Raw genomic sequence first — 18,122 nt, forward strand, 5'->3', positions numbered from 1 at the left:
AGTATACACCAGAAGTATCGCGGATACTTAGAAAATATTACGATAAAGTTCCAATGATTTTAAGTGGCGATCTAACGTAAATTTTGCATTGGACACAGCGGTTCCTTTAATTGACCTTCTCAATACAACATTCAATTTAAAAATGTGTAACAATCGCACTGAATCGACAACACGATCAAAAACAACAATTGACGCGGTATTTCAAAGATATGTTGACAACATCGAAACCAAAGCATTTGTATCATATTTTAGCTATCATAAGCCACTCGTATCATTTGTTGAAATTGAAAACATTGAGGATGAATAATAATAAAATGAAGAAAATAAAATATGAACTTTATAGCAATATTATAATGCACCTATAATTATCGCGCTCCTAATGCTGCTTTCGTCTCATTCTCTCTCAGTTTGTTTTACGGAAGGCTTCACTTCTATTACGGCTAACCGTTAGACTGGTATTTTTATGACAGAAATGGATCAGGATGAAGGTGAAAATGTTCTGCAATGAAGTGTAAGCAAATAGCCCTTTTTATATCATAATAATTAAAGGAATGAAGTTGCGAAATTTTAATATTTTGTCGGTGCTGTAGTTGGACAAGTACTGCAGAGAATTGTCACCGCTATGTTTCCCTAATAAAACTGCTCATCTACACATCAGGTGCTTAATTCTCTCTTGTTCATTTTCATCGCAGCAACTTCGGAAGTAATTAGTGGAAGCTATACCGAGCCTTCTGGAGTGGGTACCAATATAGGTGTATTTGAAAAGTAAAAATTGCGATGAGTTGTTCGAGTGACAGAGCTTAGCTTCATCAATAGACTAAGTGTTCTGTAAAGGCTATGTGCTGCGCCTATGGCTTTAGCAATTCTGATTTCGCAAATAGACTGCACGATCTCTTAAGGCTATGCGAGTGTGCGAGCATTCAGCAAATATGAGTATCGTCATTCTGCTGCCTGACGCCATAGTTACACTATGACGAAAGATAATGGAGGTAAATTCTCTTCTTTATCAATACAGCTATCGCTTATGTAAGCTAGAAACTACTTCTGGCTAGCTATTAGTGCCCTCATTCAAGGGTAACCTTGCCTAGATGCCATGGTATCCTAGAACTAAAACTACCAAGAGCTAATTTTAGATGCTAGTACACCTATACACACGTTTTTTAGTTCAAATAACATAACTACCTCGATAGCCTGCTGCATGCTGCTTCTGGTATGTGTAACTCCCTGAAATGATACGGATTATATAAACGGAATATTTTTCTTTTTCTTTCCTACTTTGGACTCTCTCTTACCTATACTTGTATCTGATCGCAGTCATTTCTTAATCATAACTCTTGCTTTGTACATCTTGTGAGGCGCATTTTTACTGTGTGCATTGTTAGTACTTAAGTGAAGTGTTATAATAGCTATAAAATATATTTCAATTTACGTTTTATTGACAAAGCACTTTGATGGACCGGAAGGGACAGAAAGGAATTGAATTGCAAACAAACAACAGCCAAGTGCTAACCGCAACTGGAAATGGAGTAAAGCTGAGTAGAAGTTGAATAAGCGAATAAAATTATAAAAAGTGGAATGCCAACAAGTACACAACAATACCTTCTTATGATATAAATATGCAATACAGTGTAAAGCTTTTTCGGTTTAGTGCCCGTGCGTGGTTTATTTTTGCTACTAGTCACCCTTTACTTTTGCTACTTCACAATAACATACTAATAACTATGGCTCGGGGGCTTGGGGACTTATAGAAAAGTTTTGACAATTTATTTGATAATTTTATCAATTTTTTTGTAAAAATACAGTTTTCTCTTATATAGGAACTGTATATATCAATGTTTTCAAATTTAAAAAAAAATTAAAAAAATTAAAAAATTTCGACTAAAAAGGGTTATTACCTACGGAAAATAAAATAACACTGTGCGACAGTGATTTTATACTTTTATGGAGACCTCGTACAACTTGTAGGTATAGTAAAACTAAGAAAAATGGTATAGGAGAAATTTCCAATACACCCCCAAAATCTCATTTTATGGCACACTACTGTTAGTACACTACTGTTATATATTAGTAAATTTTTTAGTACACTACTGTTATATATTAGTAAATTTAATTTTGCGTCGAATGAGCTATATTTGACTGTAATTGAATTAAAATTAAAAGAGTTGTGTGGATTTTAAGATTTTATTTTTTTTTACGAATTTGGTATGTAGGTATAACTTACGCTAAATGAGAATAAAGTTGAAAAAATAGAGAAAAAATAAAAAACTTCCAAATACTGCCGTGTACAGTCTCGTCAGTTGTCATTTTAGAAACATTGTCAACACACTGTCAAAAAAGCTTGTTTTTGATCTTTCGAACTAAAAAACAAATTCGAAATAGGATGGAAATTTACGAAGATAGGAGTGAATCTTCACATCAACCTACTGAAAAACGGTTTTATGGCCATAAAATGAGATTTTGGGGGTGTATTGGAAATTTCTCCTATACCATTTTTCTTAGTTTTACTATACCTACAAGTTGTGCTAGGCCTCCATAAAAGTATATTTAATGTTTTTTTTTGTCACTCAGTGTAATCTGATGACTTTTGCCTTATAAAAATAATCTAGAATTCGTTAAATTCAAAAAAATCACACTAGACCGAAAAAATTTAAATTCAATTTCAAATTGCGATTTTTGAGCTCTTCAAACTATATTATTATATTAGAATTCAAGAAGCTAAAAAATTAGGTACTCGTATTTAAAAAAAAAATTTTTTTTTTAAATAAGAAGCAAATTTTTAATTTTTGTTTCTTATTAAATTCAAAGAGCTACAAAACTGCATACTCGAATTTTTTTTTTTTTTTAAATTAAAATTTTTTTTTATTTTTAAAATGTTTAAATTTTTAATTTGCACAAACTTTGAAACTTGGATCTATATGCTTTTTGTAAAAGAATTCACTATATTTTTTTTTTAAATGTATCAAATTTAAATAAGAAGCAAACAAATTGTAAAAATCTCATCAGCAAATTCGTGCACTATAATTATTAAACTCCCTCCATATATATTTATGTATTTGCACATCACTCATTTCAATCTTCTTCTCGTTTCATTTCTCTTTACAGACATATTTCACATTTGATTCGCGTGCTGAGCAACAAACGGAAGTTTATTTACGTTATGGCCAACATCCGGAATTGTATCCCAATCGACGCGGCGAAGTGGTGCAAGGGTAAGTGGGTAAACGCGCAAACATACATACACATACACATGCACAAATGCATTAGACGCATTAAAAAATATATATTATTACATAAAATACAGACCCAAAAGGCAAAAAAAAAAACAATAGACACACAAACACCTGCAATTTTGCTCAGTTCAAATGCTCGTACCAGCAGTGCCTTGGCGCTAAATGTTACGTATACGCCAGCGGCGCGTTGTCTTCACCGCCACCGACAATACATACAAATGTAGTTAGTGAGAGGTAATGTTTCATTGTTGTGTCATGGTGCCACAAATGTACGCTGGCTGCTGGTAGTTTTCAATCTGCGTTAGATGCCTTAGACGCCTGCCTGCCTGCCTGCGCCGGGCTGCGTGCTGTGACCTTTTCCAGCATCCCTCAATACATTTTGCCTCGATTGCCTTACGCTCGTTTTCACTCTGCTGCAGAGACAAGGCAATAATTTAATTTTATTATTATTATGCGTAACTTAAGTGCTTTCCGCTGCCGTAATCATATTTTGCTAAGCGCGACGATGCGCAGCCAAGCACGATGGTAACGGTAGTAACGATGTTAAAGAGGTTTCTGTTGGTAAAGAAAAAAGTTGAACGAAAAAAAAAACCAAAAAAAAACAGAAATGTAAGCAGAAAATTGAAGCGAGTTACATACATAGGTAGGTGCAATAAAAAAGTGGAGTAATGTTTGCGCTGAGGAATGTTATTACTTTCAATGATTGTTCTTCTTCTGAAGCGCCCTTCGCCCTGTAATCAATTTATTAGCGACCTAATTGAATATTGAACTGCGTACCACATTTTAGATTGTACAGGCTGGTTTAAAAGTAATAACAAAATAAATAAATAAATAATGAACGTACAAGACTACGTTTAAATTCTGAAGCTTAGTTATAGTACCAGGTATATACCTATAGAATGAGACTTTTTTTCAATTTCAAACGTTTATTAACATAAAATGACGACACATTTTCCCATCTCTCAAGCAATTTGTGGATGCCGTGCCAAAAAAATTGGCTGTCTTTGGCCGCAAACCAATCATCGAGCGATTTTTTGGCTTCTTCGTGAAAATTGAAGCGCTGCTCGAAAAGTGCGTGGCCCATCGATGCAAACAAATGATAATCGGAAGGCGCCAAGTCTGGTGAGTAAGCTGCATACACCAGCGGCTCCCAACCGTACGTCTCCACCAATTCCTGGGTCGCTCTTGTTCGATGTGGCGGTGCATGTGGCGGTGCATTGTCATCAAGAAAAATTACTTTGAGACGCCGATCGGCATATTCTGGGCGTTTTCGGTGTATAGCGCTGTTCAAATCGACCAATTGTCGTTGGTAGCGTGCACTGTCAACTATTTCACCTGGTTTTAATAGCTCGTACCAAATCATACGACGCTGATCCCAGAAAACACACAGCATTGCCTTGCGGCCGAAGCGATTTGACTTGAGGCCGGGCGGACCATACGATCGTTTACGCTTGCTACGCTTACTTTTTCATCACCCGTAACGATTGATGCAAAAAAGACTTCCTTTTGAGCCAAGAGAGCAGCATTTCACACGTGGTTTTTCGGTTCTCTTGCTGCCTTTCAGTCAGTTCATGCAGCACCCATCTTCCGACCTTTAAAATCATGCCCATGTCTTTCAATCATTTGGAAAGGATTTTTTGGGTCATTCCCAACTGCTCTGCCATCATTTCTTGCGTTTGACCATCATCTTCATCCAAACAATGCTTATAATTCGGCGTCCTCAAACTTTTTCGGTGGCCGTGCTGACTGTGCTCTACTTAGAGCATGCCCACCACAAACATAAGCTTCTATAAGCATTTGAAGAGCTTGAGAAGCGTTTTTCTTCAATTGATAATAGAAAATCAACGATGTCCGCAAATCGTAATTTGAAGGCACGAAATTCGACATTTTTAAGAGCGACAAAAATGCATTGTTGTATGAAACGTAACAAACAATGAACTGAATATTGTCGACAGATGGCAGACGAAAAAAACAAGACATTTGGGAGTGTTTAAAAATACTCCTTGCGACATCTATGGACTATTAGCTGAAAGTCTAATTTTATAGGTATATACTCAGTTGGAAGTAAAGGAGTAGATTGTTTTATCTTTATCTTTATCTTTAACCTATCTTTGTCTACACCTCTTTCATTTTTACTGAGTTCATTCCCTCATGCTTTAGCAATCCCAGCAACCAAGTACTGCAGAAAACGGCTAGTTTTTTATCTTTCTGAAGCTGGAATCAGCTCAGATTTCCATCCCAGCATTCTCCTTAAAGTAAATTAAATAAATAATATTAAATTCCTATCTGCTTTCTAAATTTATTTGTTAAACTTCTCCTTCCTGTTGGTTGTCCAACCAGCAGGCTCCGCTTGTTCGCCCTTCTTCCCATATTCGGTTTTTAGCTCCGCTTTTGACTTCAGTTGCCGCTTTCCTCCCTTCCTTTCTTCCTTCTTTCCTTTCTTAACAACTGCGCCTAGCCCCACTACAGCAAAATCCCCCCTCAATCGGACTCCACGGCCATTGAAGTAAAATTCAATTACCAGTCGAGTTGATAAACAACAATGAATTTGCTTTCTATCAGTCCATACTTATCGTTATACTAACATCGATTTTCTCAGTCAACACAGTACAAAGTACATAGTAACTCATTTCCGATGATTGCTTTGAGCAAAGAAGAAACCATTTCCAAGTAATTCAAACATTGGGAGGATTCAAATAAAGGATGGAAGGAGCATCATAGTTTTGTAGTATAATAAAGGATATCTAACTTCTATGCTTCTATTGCTGCAGGCCTAAATCTTGTATGCGCAAACTAATCACTACTTTTCTAACAATTTCTCTTTTTTTTTTTTGTATAGAAAGAAAACTAATAAATGTCATAAAAACAGGAAAAATATGTACATATTTTATTAGTAGCAATATTTAGCTTTGTGTGGCGTGTGACGACCTGCTGCTGGCAATAGCATGAAATCGTGTTTTTCTTTCTGTATTTTCGTGGCAGCAAGGCAAGAACGGCTTTTTGGAAATAAAGAAAAATATATATTTTACTGCAATGCTATTTTTTGTTTTTGGTTTTGAAATTTTTTGATCAATAAGCAATTATTTTCAGCACATGCCTTAGTATAAAGTCCAAAAAGTGTGTGTAGTGTCATACAAAACATTTTTGTGTATGTATGTGTGTATGTGTGTGTATTTACACGTCTTTTTATCTGTGCACATATTTTCTTAGAATTCATTTCGTTTACTTTATACAGCCAATACCTCATGTTGACAAAGAATTTCCAAATCAGTTCATGAACTTTCATTTCTATTTATTTATTTTGTGCGCATTGGGAAATATGCAAAACACACAAATCCATACATACAGTAAAATGTGATCAGTGTAATTTCAAATGAAGTTCTAAAAATTCACGATTTTTATTATTTTATTGACAACCTTTTACTATACTTCACTCCTCAGATAGTTTTTGAATTCACCAAAGAAAGTACGCACACACGGGCACAGAGAATATTAATCGATTATTATCCAAGCTTAAGATTCATCATTCTCATTTTGAGGTTAGCTGTGTGCTACGTAATGCCGTCTTGTTAAAACCCAAAGGCTACCTGTGGCATCCTCTTGAATCTGTGAAAAACAAGAACGAAGTCAACATGGATTGTTAAAGCTCCCTATTGACTTTAGCGACGGCTTTTGGACCATTTCTAAACCAAAAATTATAAATAAAAAATTTCAGTGATGCCGCCCGATCAAAATTCGTCCGAACCAGTCACTCACCATTGATGCATTGGCAGTGTGTAGATTTTTCAAACCCGAATGTGACAAACTTGTTCCTTCACCTCGCCGAGGTGAAAATGCGCTTCATCAGTAAAACTGATTTTTCGGTAATGCAAGCGTCCTTCAGTCCATTATTTCCCACATTTCTCAAACGAAAAATGCCGCATTTGTCATTCGCATTTTTTACCAAAAACTAAAATTTTCACTCTTTAAATAGGTTATTTTAGCTCTCAAAACCAAAAAAAAGTATAGTTTACGTTCCGAACGATTCATAAACTTTCTGTACAATCCTGAAAGCAATAGAAATTTACAGCCTGTGACAAAAGGACAGCATCTCATCCACTTTTTACATGGCGCAAATGCGCAACAACGTTGCGTTAAAAAAATTATAAAAATTCAACGGGATTTTTCTGAAACTTCTAACTTTCTCTTTGTTAGACTAAAATTTAAAAAGCTAAAAACCTGCATACCACAAAATTTTATTAAAATTCGTATTAAAAACCGTGGAATTGTGATGAGAACTTTGTGGAAATTTTCTAATTTTTGTATAGAGTTTGGAACTTGGATTTATTTGATGGTTGCTAGGCAGCACTTATGTTTATACAAATGTAATGACCAAAACCCTATAAACAAAAAATAAAAAGTAACAATAACAAAATAAGCGTAGTAAAAAGAGGTTGCGTGCTGTAGGAATCTCAGGATACGAATAAATATTTCTATCACTTATAGATTAGTTATAGAACTCAGTAAGTGCCCTTGTTATAGAAAAATTTACATATTTTCCAAGAAAAATTCAAACTGATATGCTCAAAAAAATCATCACAAGTAATGGAACAAAATTTAGCGGCTAAAGAGCAAAGCAGGAGAAACGTCGTGGCTTTCTAGCAATATTGGGTGGAATATTTGATTCGATCAAAATTGGTAAAAAAATTGGTTACTGGATTAATGAATAAAATGGGATTAAAATTCTGTGGTAACCTTAACGGCCAACTCACTTGGACCAGGTAGGCTGCTAGTGGGATCACTGTGCAACACGGGAACCTCAATGTTTATTCTTCATATATAGAACCATTTAGATGCTCTTAAGAAGCGTAGAATAGAATAAAATAGAATCCCAACACGGGATGGTTTCGTAAGAGAGTCAAAACTTGCTTTACTCCTAGCTAAGGTTGGACAATTATGGAGGAAATGTTCTACTGATTCTTCCTCTTCTACATCTCTACAACTTCTGCAATATTCATGAAAAAATACTCCTAGACAACCTGAAGACTTAGTCTACTTAGTATACTTACCTCTGACGCCAATGATGGGTGGCACAAGCCACGACCTTCGAGATGTTCTCTCTTGAGAGGTTGAACAATTCTCCTGACCTTTTCTTCTCTATTTGCGATCTAATTAACCTGTTTGTAACACAAATATTTTCTTCTCTCCATAACCAATTGGTCACCTGGAGAATATTATTTTTTATCCTTAATTTGCAAGTTGCCATAGAAATTCCAATATTACCTCTGTTTTCAAGCAGCGCAAGATGAGTACCCTTTGTGGTTAGCTCATCGGCCTTATAATTTTCTTCACTACCTCTACGTCCCGGAACCCATCCAAGACTCACCTTGAAGACGGTGCTAATATCATTTATAGCTGCCAGCTACCTTTGAGCTGCCAGGAACCCTTGATTCGATGGCCGCCTGGTTATTCGAGAAATATTTATCGTTGTTTTTGTTACGGCGTGCTTGTGTTGGCTTGAATCTATCGGTGTAAAAATTTATTTCCCCTCTTCTCCATGGGCTTTGAGTTTGCCACTCTCTTTTTGATGATGGGGTGTTGGCCTTGAAGATGAGTTTAGGGGAAGAGTAGTCGATTTCTTAATAGTAAAGGGAGGTTAAGTTTCAAGGGCCGGTGTTGATTTTGAATAAAATACAACTTTTTTAAAAAATTATTATCATTTTTCTTTATTATGATAATATTGGTATGGCTCAATTACGTATAAAACAAAATATCGGTCAAATAGCCGCCGCAGCCTCGGCGGCACACCTCCATCCGATGGTCAAAATTTTCGATGGCGCTGAGGCATAATTGAAGTTCTATGCCATTAATGTGCCAAATTATCTTATTCTTTAGCTCTTAAATTGTTGCTGGCTTATCGATGTACATCTTTTATTTCAAATAACCCCAAGAAAAGAAGTCCAGCGGTGTCGTTGACGTTTAGGTGTGGTTCACATTCAACATCGGCCCATGAAATTTAACCACCCTTTATAATAACTATTCATAGTATTTAGTGTAGAAGCGAGGCCGAACCACCGGGTCTTCCATAACGCCATACTACTAAGTCTAAGCGCTGAAGCGGCGGCCACGTGTTTTCCTACCAGATTTAGAGCAGGCAAGTTGACTGGCACCTCGAGCGCTTTATTAGGGGTGGTGAGTGAAGCGACGGTGATGTATAAAAACGCAGTTCTTTGGACCTTGCTCAGCAGTTTCATATAACTTGCCTTTAGAGTTGATGGCCACCACACATAGCAAAATAAGCCGAGCTAGCGAAGTGTAAAGCCTAGAGCGAGGTCTTTACCCCCATTTCATTCCGACCGCTTTTTTATATGTGTGCAGTGCAATGTTGGCCTTTTGAGGCCTATTCTCACTTCTCTATAGTGCTCTTTGAAGTCCAGCGTTTAACGTCAAAGCGACGTCTTATAGGAGAAATGACGAGTAATGTATTTTACGATGCATAATCTTTGGTGTGATTAGCAAATGAATAATGTGAAAGCAATATCGAGATCTAGAAATTGCTTGACAACAGAAAACTTAGCTTTAAAAAAGATGTAACCTACAACAAAAGGCAACATTTTGTTTTTGTAGATGGTGATTCAATAAGATGGCATATTTTCTTTTACAAATAAAACACAAAGCAATTTGTCGAAATATACATGTTTTGTTTCGATTTCATCATCTTTTTTAAGCTATGGTATTTATGCATGAAACACAATATCCTTTAAATGAAGGATCTTTCAAAAGTGCCGTTTAGATGTTAGTATTGAACAATTGGTAGACGGCACCTTTTTTATGCCTTCTTTGACATTTGTCAAGTATACCGATGTATAATTTTACACGATAGAACAACGCGTTAAAATGATTGAAACTTCTTACGGTGGCCATCTTGGTCCGAATGGGTTGGAGCGTGACTAACATTCGGAAGAGTGTAGTTTCGCATGTCCATACTTGAAACACCCAAATGATTTTTCTAATAAAAAAAAAAGTTTTTTTCTAATAGCGGTCGCCCCTGAATAGGCAATGGCAAACCTCCGAGTGAATTTCTGCCATGAAAATGCTTCTCATTAAAATATCTGCCGTGCAGAGCCGGCTCAGAACCTTTAGGGCCGTCCATTTGTAGAATAACATCAAGACGCACGCTATAAATAGGAGAAGGAGCTCGACCAAACACCCAAGAAGGGCGTAAGCACCAATCATTTATATGTACCTGTTGTCGATCTGTTCTGTCTGCAATCTTGCAATTCTAGGCGAAATGCACTGCCTGTAGAATGAACATTTTTATGAAACGTTTGGAGAACTTTTACAAGCTTTTCAACTGGCCATTGCTCTATAGCTTAGCTGGAAAAAATCTTTACTATGAATTCTCTGAAAATAAAAAACATTCGCAAGCATTTGCTGTCAAAGTCCTTGCATCACCCTTGAAGTGCTCTACAAATATTTCCAACAAATTAAACACTTTCCAGCAAAAATTACTTTTTCATGAGCTGTGTGCTGTGAATTTTTGTGTCATTTGTAGTAAAAAAAGCAGCAACGAGAAAAAACGCGCAGCGCCTAAATATATGCAGCACTTTTCTACTTACCTTAATCACTTTAGCCCGGCTTTACGCTTTTCCGGCTCACCGTGCGCCACCTCGCTTACTGTACGTATATTTGCGCATTATCTCGAACGCTTTAAATCATTTCATGACAACACAGGCGTCGCACACGCACACCCGCACGCGCAACACAATTTTTTTTGCTCTTAGGCTTACGTAGTGGGTACAACCTTTTTTAAACAGTTCTCTATTTTTTTTCCTTCCTTTAAGCTACTTTTGCCACTTTGTAGTGAGTAAATTTTATAATTTTTTCCTCTTATTTCTAACGCATTGTGGCACATCTATATTTCATTTCATTTATTTCACTAACTCCCGCTTCATTTCTTTTTCTCTCTTCATTGCAGGTCCTACTGTGAGCGCGAGTATCGCGACTGCAGATTGCAAACGTGTTACGTGCAATCGCCCGCATATCCTGGCCTATATCCGCGTGCATTAAATTGTCGTTATAAATTGCATACGCGACAGCCGTACATAAAATTGTATTTGCAGAATGAACAATTCGCGGTGGATGGACAGAGGTGAGTGAAATGAAGCACAAAGAAAAAATAGTAAAAACAAAAGGAAAAGCAACTGAAACTAAATTGAAATAAGAGAATAAAAATTTTAAAAATTAGTGAAATGTCAAAAACGATGAATAGTTGTAGCAGTTCCGGTAAAAGTTGCATGTGCATTAGGCGGGATCATATTGCCTATAAAAAAATATAATAAAAAACAAAAAATTGCACAATTTACCAGCTTATTGGGAGTTGCTTGAAACGAAAAAAGATTTTTTTTCACCACCCTAAAAACTATCAAAATCTATATTTGTGTGCATTCGGCTGTGTCAGTCCTTAAAAAGAAAAAAAATTTGAAAAGTCCATCCCATACTTGAAAGCATATTTGGAAGATGAAATGAAAAAAATTTTTTTTTGGCCAGCTTAAAAATGGCTAAAATTCATTCTTAGTTAAAACTGTAGCATTTGATGCTCGATTTTTAGAAACGGCAAATTGCTATCAAGCAGAAAATTTCCTTGTCCATGCAGTTTTTATTATTTAACTAATTCTACTAGTTAATATTTTGAGCTGCAAAAAATATCTGAAATTTTTTATGTACGTGCAGATAGGGTTGTACCAAAAAGCTTCATATATAAAGTTTATTTTATTTAATAAAATACTTCTGTCACGGATGTATTAATATTTTAGAGCTTTAAGACCCTCGCCTCAATGATATGTCGTATTTTGGGGTGTCTTTAAAAGCAAGTAAAGTGAAAACAAAGAAAGATTTTTTATTTTTGTTTTGAGTATTTTATTTTCTGAACCATTTCTAAAAAATAAGAATTTTTTTCGGCCATATAAGGTTCGTTCAAAAACTTGTCAGCCTTCAAAAAATGGTCTTGCAAAAAAAGGTATGTCGCTAGCGACACGGATTCATAGACTCACTCACACGTGTCTGAAAGCAAAAAGACAAAAAGTTCTTGTTCAGTATGAATGTCGTTATCGTGTGAACTACGATCATTCGGGAAAAAAAAATTTTTAGCATTTTTCTCGTACGTTCAAGTCAAAAAAAAAGAGACAAAGAATGAGTTTTCATCTTTGAACGTCCGCCATTTTGTGAATTTTGTTTTTGTTTTAAAGAACGTACTTCACACGATAGCGACATTCATACAGCGACAGACCATTTTTTGGAAGACCAGTTTTTGAAGGCTTACAAGTTTCTGAACGAACTTTGTATGGCAGAGGTCGGCACTCATTGGAATCAGTGGGGCGGTTCGAACGACTCCTACTCTGGCACTCAACGCAATGTTAAATAAACGCTAAAAAAAACACTTTTTTCATGAATTTATTGTAGCGAAACGGTTCAAGTCAGTTTATAAAAAGTTGTTGCATATTATAAAGTAACATTTCACGAATATTTGATAAAATTTTCATGTAAAAATATTGCAAAATGAGCGAATGAGAGCACATTTACGTAGACGTCTTTTCAAAAATACATTTTGCAGTAGTCAGCATATCTCAGCGTAGAATCATCTGAAATCAAAAAAATCGAATAATTTAGTTAAAGTATGAGTTAAACTTCCCCCCAACGTTTATTTTGACGATTTATTTTCATTTTCAGCCATTTGGTAGTCGTTTGAAGTAAAAAGTGATTTTTGACGAAAAAATGCCACCATTTTGTAGGTGTAAAACCACCTTAAAAAAAAAAAAAAATTAGCGAAAAAAAACGTTGGGGGGAGGCTTTTTATTTGTAAAATATGTGTGCAAAATTTCAAAAGGATCGGTTGAGTAGTTTTCAAATGCCAATGACTACGCACTTAAAAAAAAAAGGTTCGAGAAAACCGCGTTTAAAGTTTTAACTTATGAAAACGTCAAGAAAATACTTTTTTCTCTCTACTTACATGAAGTCGTCGATTCTAGTACCGTAGAGTATGTTTCCACTAGCTTTGTCATTGTCTTCAGCATCTTTTTTAGCAAGTCTACGAGCTATCCTGCCCTCCTTAGTCTGTTGGTGGCATTTTTGGTCAGATCTTTCGATGCGAGTTTGGTCCACTCTTCTCGCATATTCGTGAGCGCTTGGCCCAATGCTAATCCCCATGTCATATATAAACTGCAGCAAAGCACCTGTGCCTTCATTAAAGGTGCATGCAGCTACCAGAGCTGCCAGTTGAACGATACTTGTACTGCCAGAGAGTTTTTTCGGAGCAATCCTCCATATAAGCTGATTTAAACTCTCGTTAGTGTTTTGAGTAAAACCACCCAGGCATCTCTCTAAAAGTTCGTCTTTACTCAAATCTACGTAAATTGGTTTTATTGAGTTCAAAACATCTTCTGGCAATGGGGTGTATTCATGTTTAAATGGTTTTCCTTCGGCCAAAGCCTTTTGGTAACCACACCAAGAATCCGCTCCGGCCGGACATTTGTCATGTTGCGGATTTTCATCTGTTGATTGCTGATGGTAGTAAGTGGCCCAGATAGCGGTTTTCATTTTTTCTACGGAATCACAGTTGTTCCTAATCGCCAATCCGTAATAACGGCTTAAAGTATCAATAACTTTAGCCGTTAGTTTGCCTTTACCACCAAGCATTTTACTCCTTCTTTTCTTTCCAGCGTTTTTACCTGTTTTTACCTCTTTTTCCTCAACTGTTTTGTTTACAATATCGCGTAAACGCGCTCCCATCCGCTTCTGAACGTGGCCAACGCACTCTTTTTTGTTAATTGTAAAATTTTCACCATAAGGTTTCGCTTTCACTAAGTTACCGTAGGATTTAGTGTCACCGTCGCCGATGTAATTTTCGATTTTCGCTTCGTAAAGTTCTTCTGAACGAGAAAACATCTCAATTAGTGCAGCTGTTTCCATGTTACCTGAAGGTCCCATATGATTAGCTTGGCATTCGTTGTTTTCAACATGCTCTTCGTGCCAACTTTCGAATTCACAAGTATTTAATTTGTTTTGCCATAGTTTGCAAAGGTTGCAATACAGACTACTCACAAAAATATCAATTACTTTGCCAGTCCAATAGCCGATCATTGATGTTAGGCCGAATAATGAGCTAAATCCTTGCTTCATCCAAGTTCCGTCTCCGGAAACAGTCAAGTTGTCAGATTGTGTATTCTTAAAATTTGCACGTTTTTCTTCTTGAGCTGCAAAATAAAGGAACTGTGCAGCAGTGGTTTTTACGCTGTCACAAATTTTTTTCATAGCTTCGAAGTAACTTGGTTTGGATAAAAAATTGCATGTTAGATCCATAAGACCACAGAACTTATTACATCCAGCTTGTCCGATACCTAATGATCGCATAACGGAAATAAATCGACTATTTATCTCGTATGATCGTCCAATTTTTTCGCACGAGGGCACATAGCGTGGCGAACACGAATCACACTTCAATTGGATTTCAAAACCAAGTCCTTCTTTCTTACAACACTTGAAAGAGAGATCTTTGCCGCACTGTTTACACTGAACTAGCGTAGATAATGTATTAAATACCAACAAAAAATCTATGATTCGGTAATGTTTTTCAGTGTCTTCCGGTACGCTATTAATTGTGTTAACTTTGATTTTTTTCGCCGACGCACCGCTAGTGTCTAAGTCACCCTCCTGTTTTTTATTCGGATTCGGTCGTTTTTTTGGTCTGTCTAAACGAATTCCTTTACGTTGATCTTTTCTAGTTACTTTAGATAATCTCGGCATTTTAATAAAACTATTTACAAAAATCTATTATACAATACTAAAGAAAAGTAACAGCGTCGCAACCGTTCAAGTCAGCGTCGCACGACAAACTGATGCTTCTCTCTGCTCCCTTTGAGATTTACAGTTGTTATATAGGTATAATACATAGTTTGAAGCATCAGCAGCTGTTATTGAATACAAAAGAATGTACTAGAAATATTTTTGGTGCAATAGACAGATACAAAAGTATACCTGAGTCCGCACGCAGGTATACGTTTGTAACAGACTACGCGCGCAACTGCTGCGTCTCGGCAGATGTTTGAGGCGGCTCGGCTTTATGCTCTATAACTTAAAAAGTTTTGCTCGGATTGACTTAAAATTTTAACACGGTATTTTTGAAATGTTTTACTACAATAACATGCAAAAAAAAATCGATTTTTATCCCTTAACCCTTGTTCTACAATTCCGGGCGTTATTTCGTATAGCTTCACGTAAATGGCACCAATTTCAAGGTAATACTCCTTATTTACCTTAAGGCCTTGTGGCAAGAGCTCCTGAGGTAATCGATGAAAACAGTTAGCAAAACCTTGACATTTGATCGAACTTGGTCTTTTTTTGGTCTTGGCTCTCCTGGACTCTTTCATTGGAACGTTTGGGGTTTAGTTTCGATGTCATAACCATACGAATATACCCATGATTCGTCACCGGTTATGATCCTTTTAAGCAAATCTGGAACATCGTTGACGTCATTCAACAACTCCTGAGCGATACTCATGCGACATTGTTTTTGGTCAAAATTCAGCAAATGTGGAACGAACTTCGCTGCCACACGCTTCATGCCTACAATTTCCGAAAAGATTGCATGGCATGAGCCAACCGATATACCGATATCTTCAGCAACTTCTCTAATTGTAATTCGACGATTCACCATAACAATTTTCTTCACCTTTTCAACATTTTCATCTGTTATTGATGTGCTGGGGCATCCAGAGCGAGCGTCGTCATTCACATCTTCTCGACCTTCTGGGAAAAGCTTGAACCACTTCTAAACATTGTTTTGAGTCAGAGTGCTCTCACCGTCAACATTTCAAGTGTTCTTAAGCACTTACTTCCATTTTTTACACAAAATTTGATGCAACTTCTTTGATCCATTTCTTCGATAGCAGAATATCGTCGAACACGAAGAACACCTGTCGTATTTATGCCTCTCACAAGCCTCTCAATATGATATATTGTTAAAACCGTGAACATAGATTTAGAATCCTCAGAGAAGCAAAAGCCCCGAACGACCAAAGGACACCTGAAAAAGATTCATTCTGCATGACTTATCTGCCATAAACACGAGCCCCGACAATGCTAGGACAATAGCATCTAAGCGTGAATGTTGGAGAAGCCTTATGGAGGCTCTTCAAGGAAGTAAACGAGAAAATAATAAAAAAATAGTTTACGCGCTTAAAACACCTTTTCTAGGTTGATCTGGCTATCACCAATGCCATCATCTCATTCAGCGTTAGTTCTAAACATACCCTTCATTGTACTTATTCAAATTTTCTTCGTTTGTTCTGTGTTTGTTTTACCTTTCGTAAAGTCGAGTTACTGTAAGCACCAGTTGCTCTGATAGGTGATTAATCTTTAGTTACTTTACTTTTTGTTAATCCATTGGATTCAAATAGTACACATCACCAAAGCTTACAATAAACCAATGTTACTAACAAATTTTATAGTTAAACAAATTTAATAATGTATTTTTAACATCAATAACTGAATCAAAATTGTGGTCAGTGAAAAAGGGCCGCCCTTTGTGAAAAACAGTTTTTATTTATTTTCAAAGCACTATAACAAAAATCTTAGCATATTTCAAATTCAAATTTATGTTTGTGTTTGTGAAAATCTAGTGGCACTAAATCATCACTGCGACACGCGAAAAAGAAGTGAAAAAACGAAAAACGCAAAACCCCTAAACCAAATGAACTGTTGCAGCATTTGACTGTTGGCTATGTTGAGTGCGCTAGTGTGCGGCATAGCCTACTTTTAGGCCTTAGGCTGTCACTAGCAAATTGCAAACGGTGCGCCACTTGCCAGCGCTGTGAATAACAACAATACGAAAGCGGGCTAATGGCGCGAATGATACGAATGAAATGTAGCAACGCCAGCTGGCGAGGCGTATGAGGCGTAACATTTCTATGCTGAACATAAGCGCATGTGTGTTTGTGTAAGTCTGTGTCTGTGCTTGTATAGATATGTAGCAAAATTAACGTAAAGTTAACACTCGGTAATTTGTCATTTTGGCACGCTTTGGCTTTGCAATTGCGATAGACAGGCAGACGGACGGCATAAAAGCGACAGCTGGCAAAGTGAAACGGCAGTGGTTCCAATAGCGAGATAGAGAGAGAGAGAGGCAGATAGCTATATTTAGAGAGGGATAGAAGTTCAGCAAGGGCGATGTGAGGTGCACAGAGAACGCGCTGTGAGCTAACACTTGTATTTGGATGTGGCATTTGGCACGCTGACAATGCCAATTTGACAGCTAAAGAAAAATTGGCGCATTTCATGTGCACACACACATACACACATACATGCACAGGCACAAATACCACGCTGGCTCTATAAATTTCGTTATTTATTATATTTTGTATTCGTTTCGGATTAAATTTTTCTTCTGCTTGTGTTTTTTTTTTTCTTTTGTTTGCATGTCAAAGCGCGCTTCACCTCGGCTGAACTACTTTTTTGCCCTAAACACAATCAGCAACCACCTTTTGAAGCAGCTTTGTCACAGCTGCACGCAGTTACAAAGTGGCGGTTGGACGATTTGACAAGCGCATAGCTGGAAAAAAGTAGTCCTGCTGTCGCCGCTCAGGTACCGCAGGCATTGCTGCCACTCAGCCAAGCCGCGCTTCAGCCAGAGAGCGCGTGACTAATGATGCTGCACGTTGGCCCTCATAAAGCGCGGTAGCATTTATTTTTGTGACACTGTTTGATTTGTATTTCTTATTTTTCATTTCTTTTATTTGTTGAATTGAGTTTCACATAATTTTTTCGTTTCCATTTGTGCTCTTGATACTTACATACATATTCATACATACATTTATATAAAGAAAAAGCAGTCGCTTTTGTTGCCAATTTTTTCAAGCT

The 18,122-nt window shown here is 36.7% G+C and overlaps 1 protein-coding gene across 1 annotated transcript in view; it reads left to right on the top strand.

Annotated features, from left to right (window-relative positions):
- LOC129244324 (uncharacterized) overlaps window positions 1–18,122 on the top strand; it is a 142,119-nt gene that overhangs the window by 41,947 nt on the left and 82,050 nt on the right. Inside the window, exons 4-5 of the mRNA XM_054881942.1 lie at window positions 3,103–3,209; window positions 11,188–11,361. Of these exons, the coding sequence (XP_054737917.1) occupies window positions 3,103–3,209; window positions 11,188–11,361 (281 nt within the window). The remainder of the gene's footprint in view (window positions 1–3,102; window positions 3,210–11,187; window positions 11,362–18,122) is intronic.

This window comes from Anastrepha obliqua, chromosome 4 (genome assembly GCF_027943255.1).
Source record: "Anastrepha obliqua isolate idAnaObli1 chromosome 4, idAnaObli1_1.0, whole genome shotgun sequence".
In the NCBI taxonomy this organism is placed as follows: domain Eukaryota; kingdom Metazoa; phylum Arthropoda; class Insecta; order Diptera; family Tephritidae; genus Anastrepha; species Anastrepha obliqua.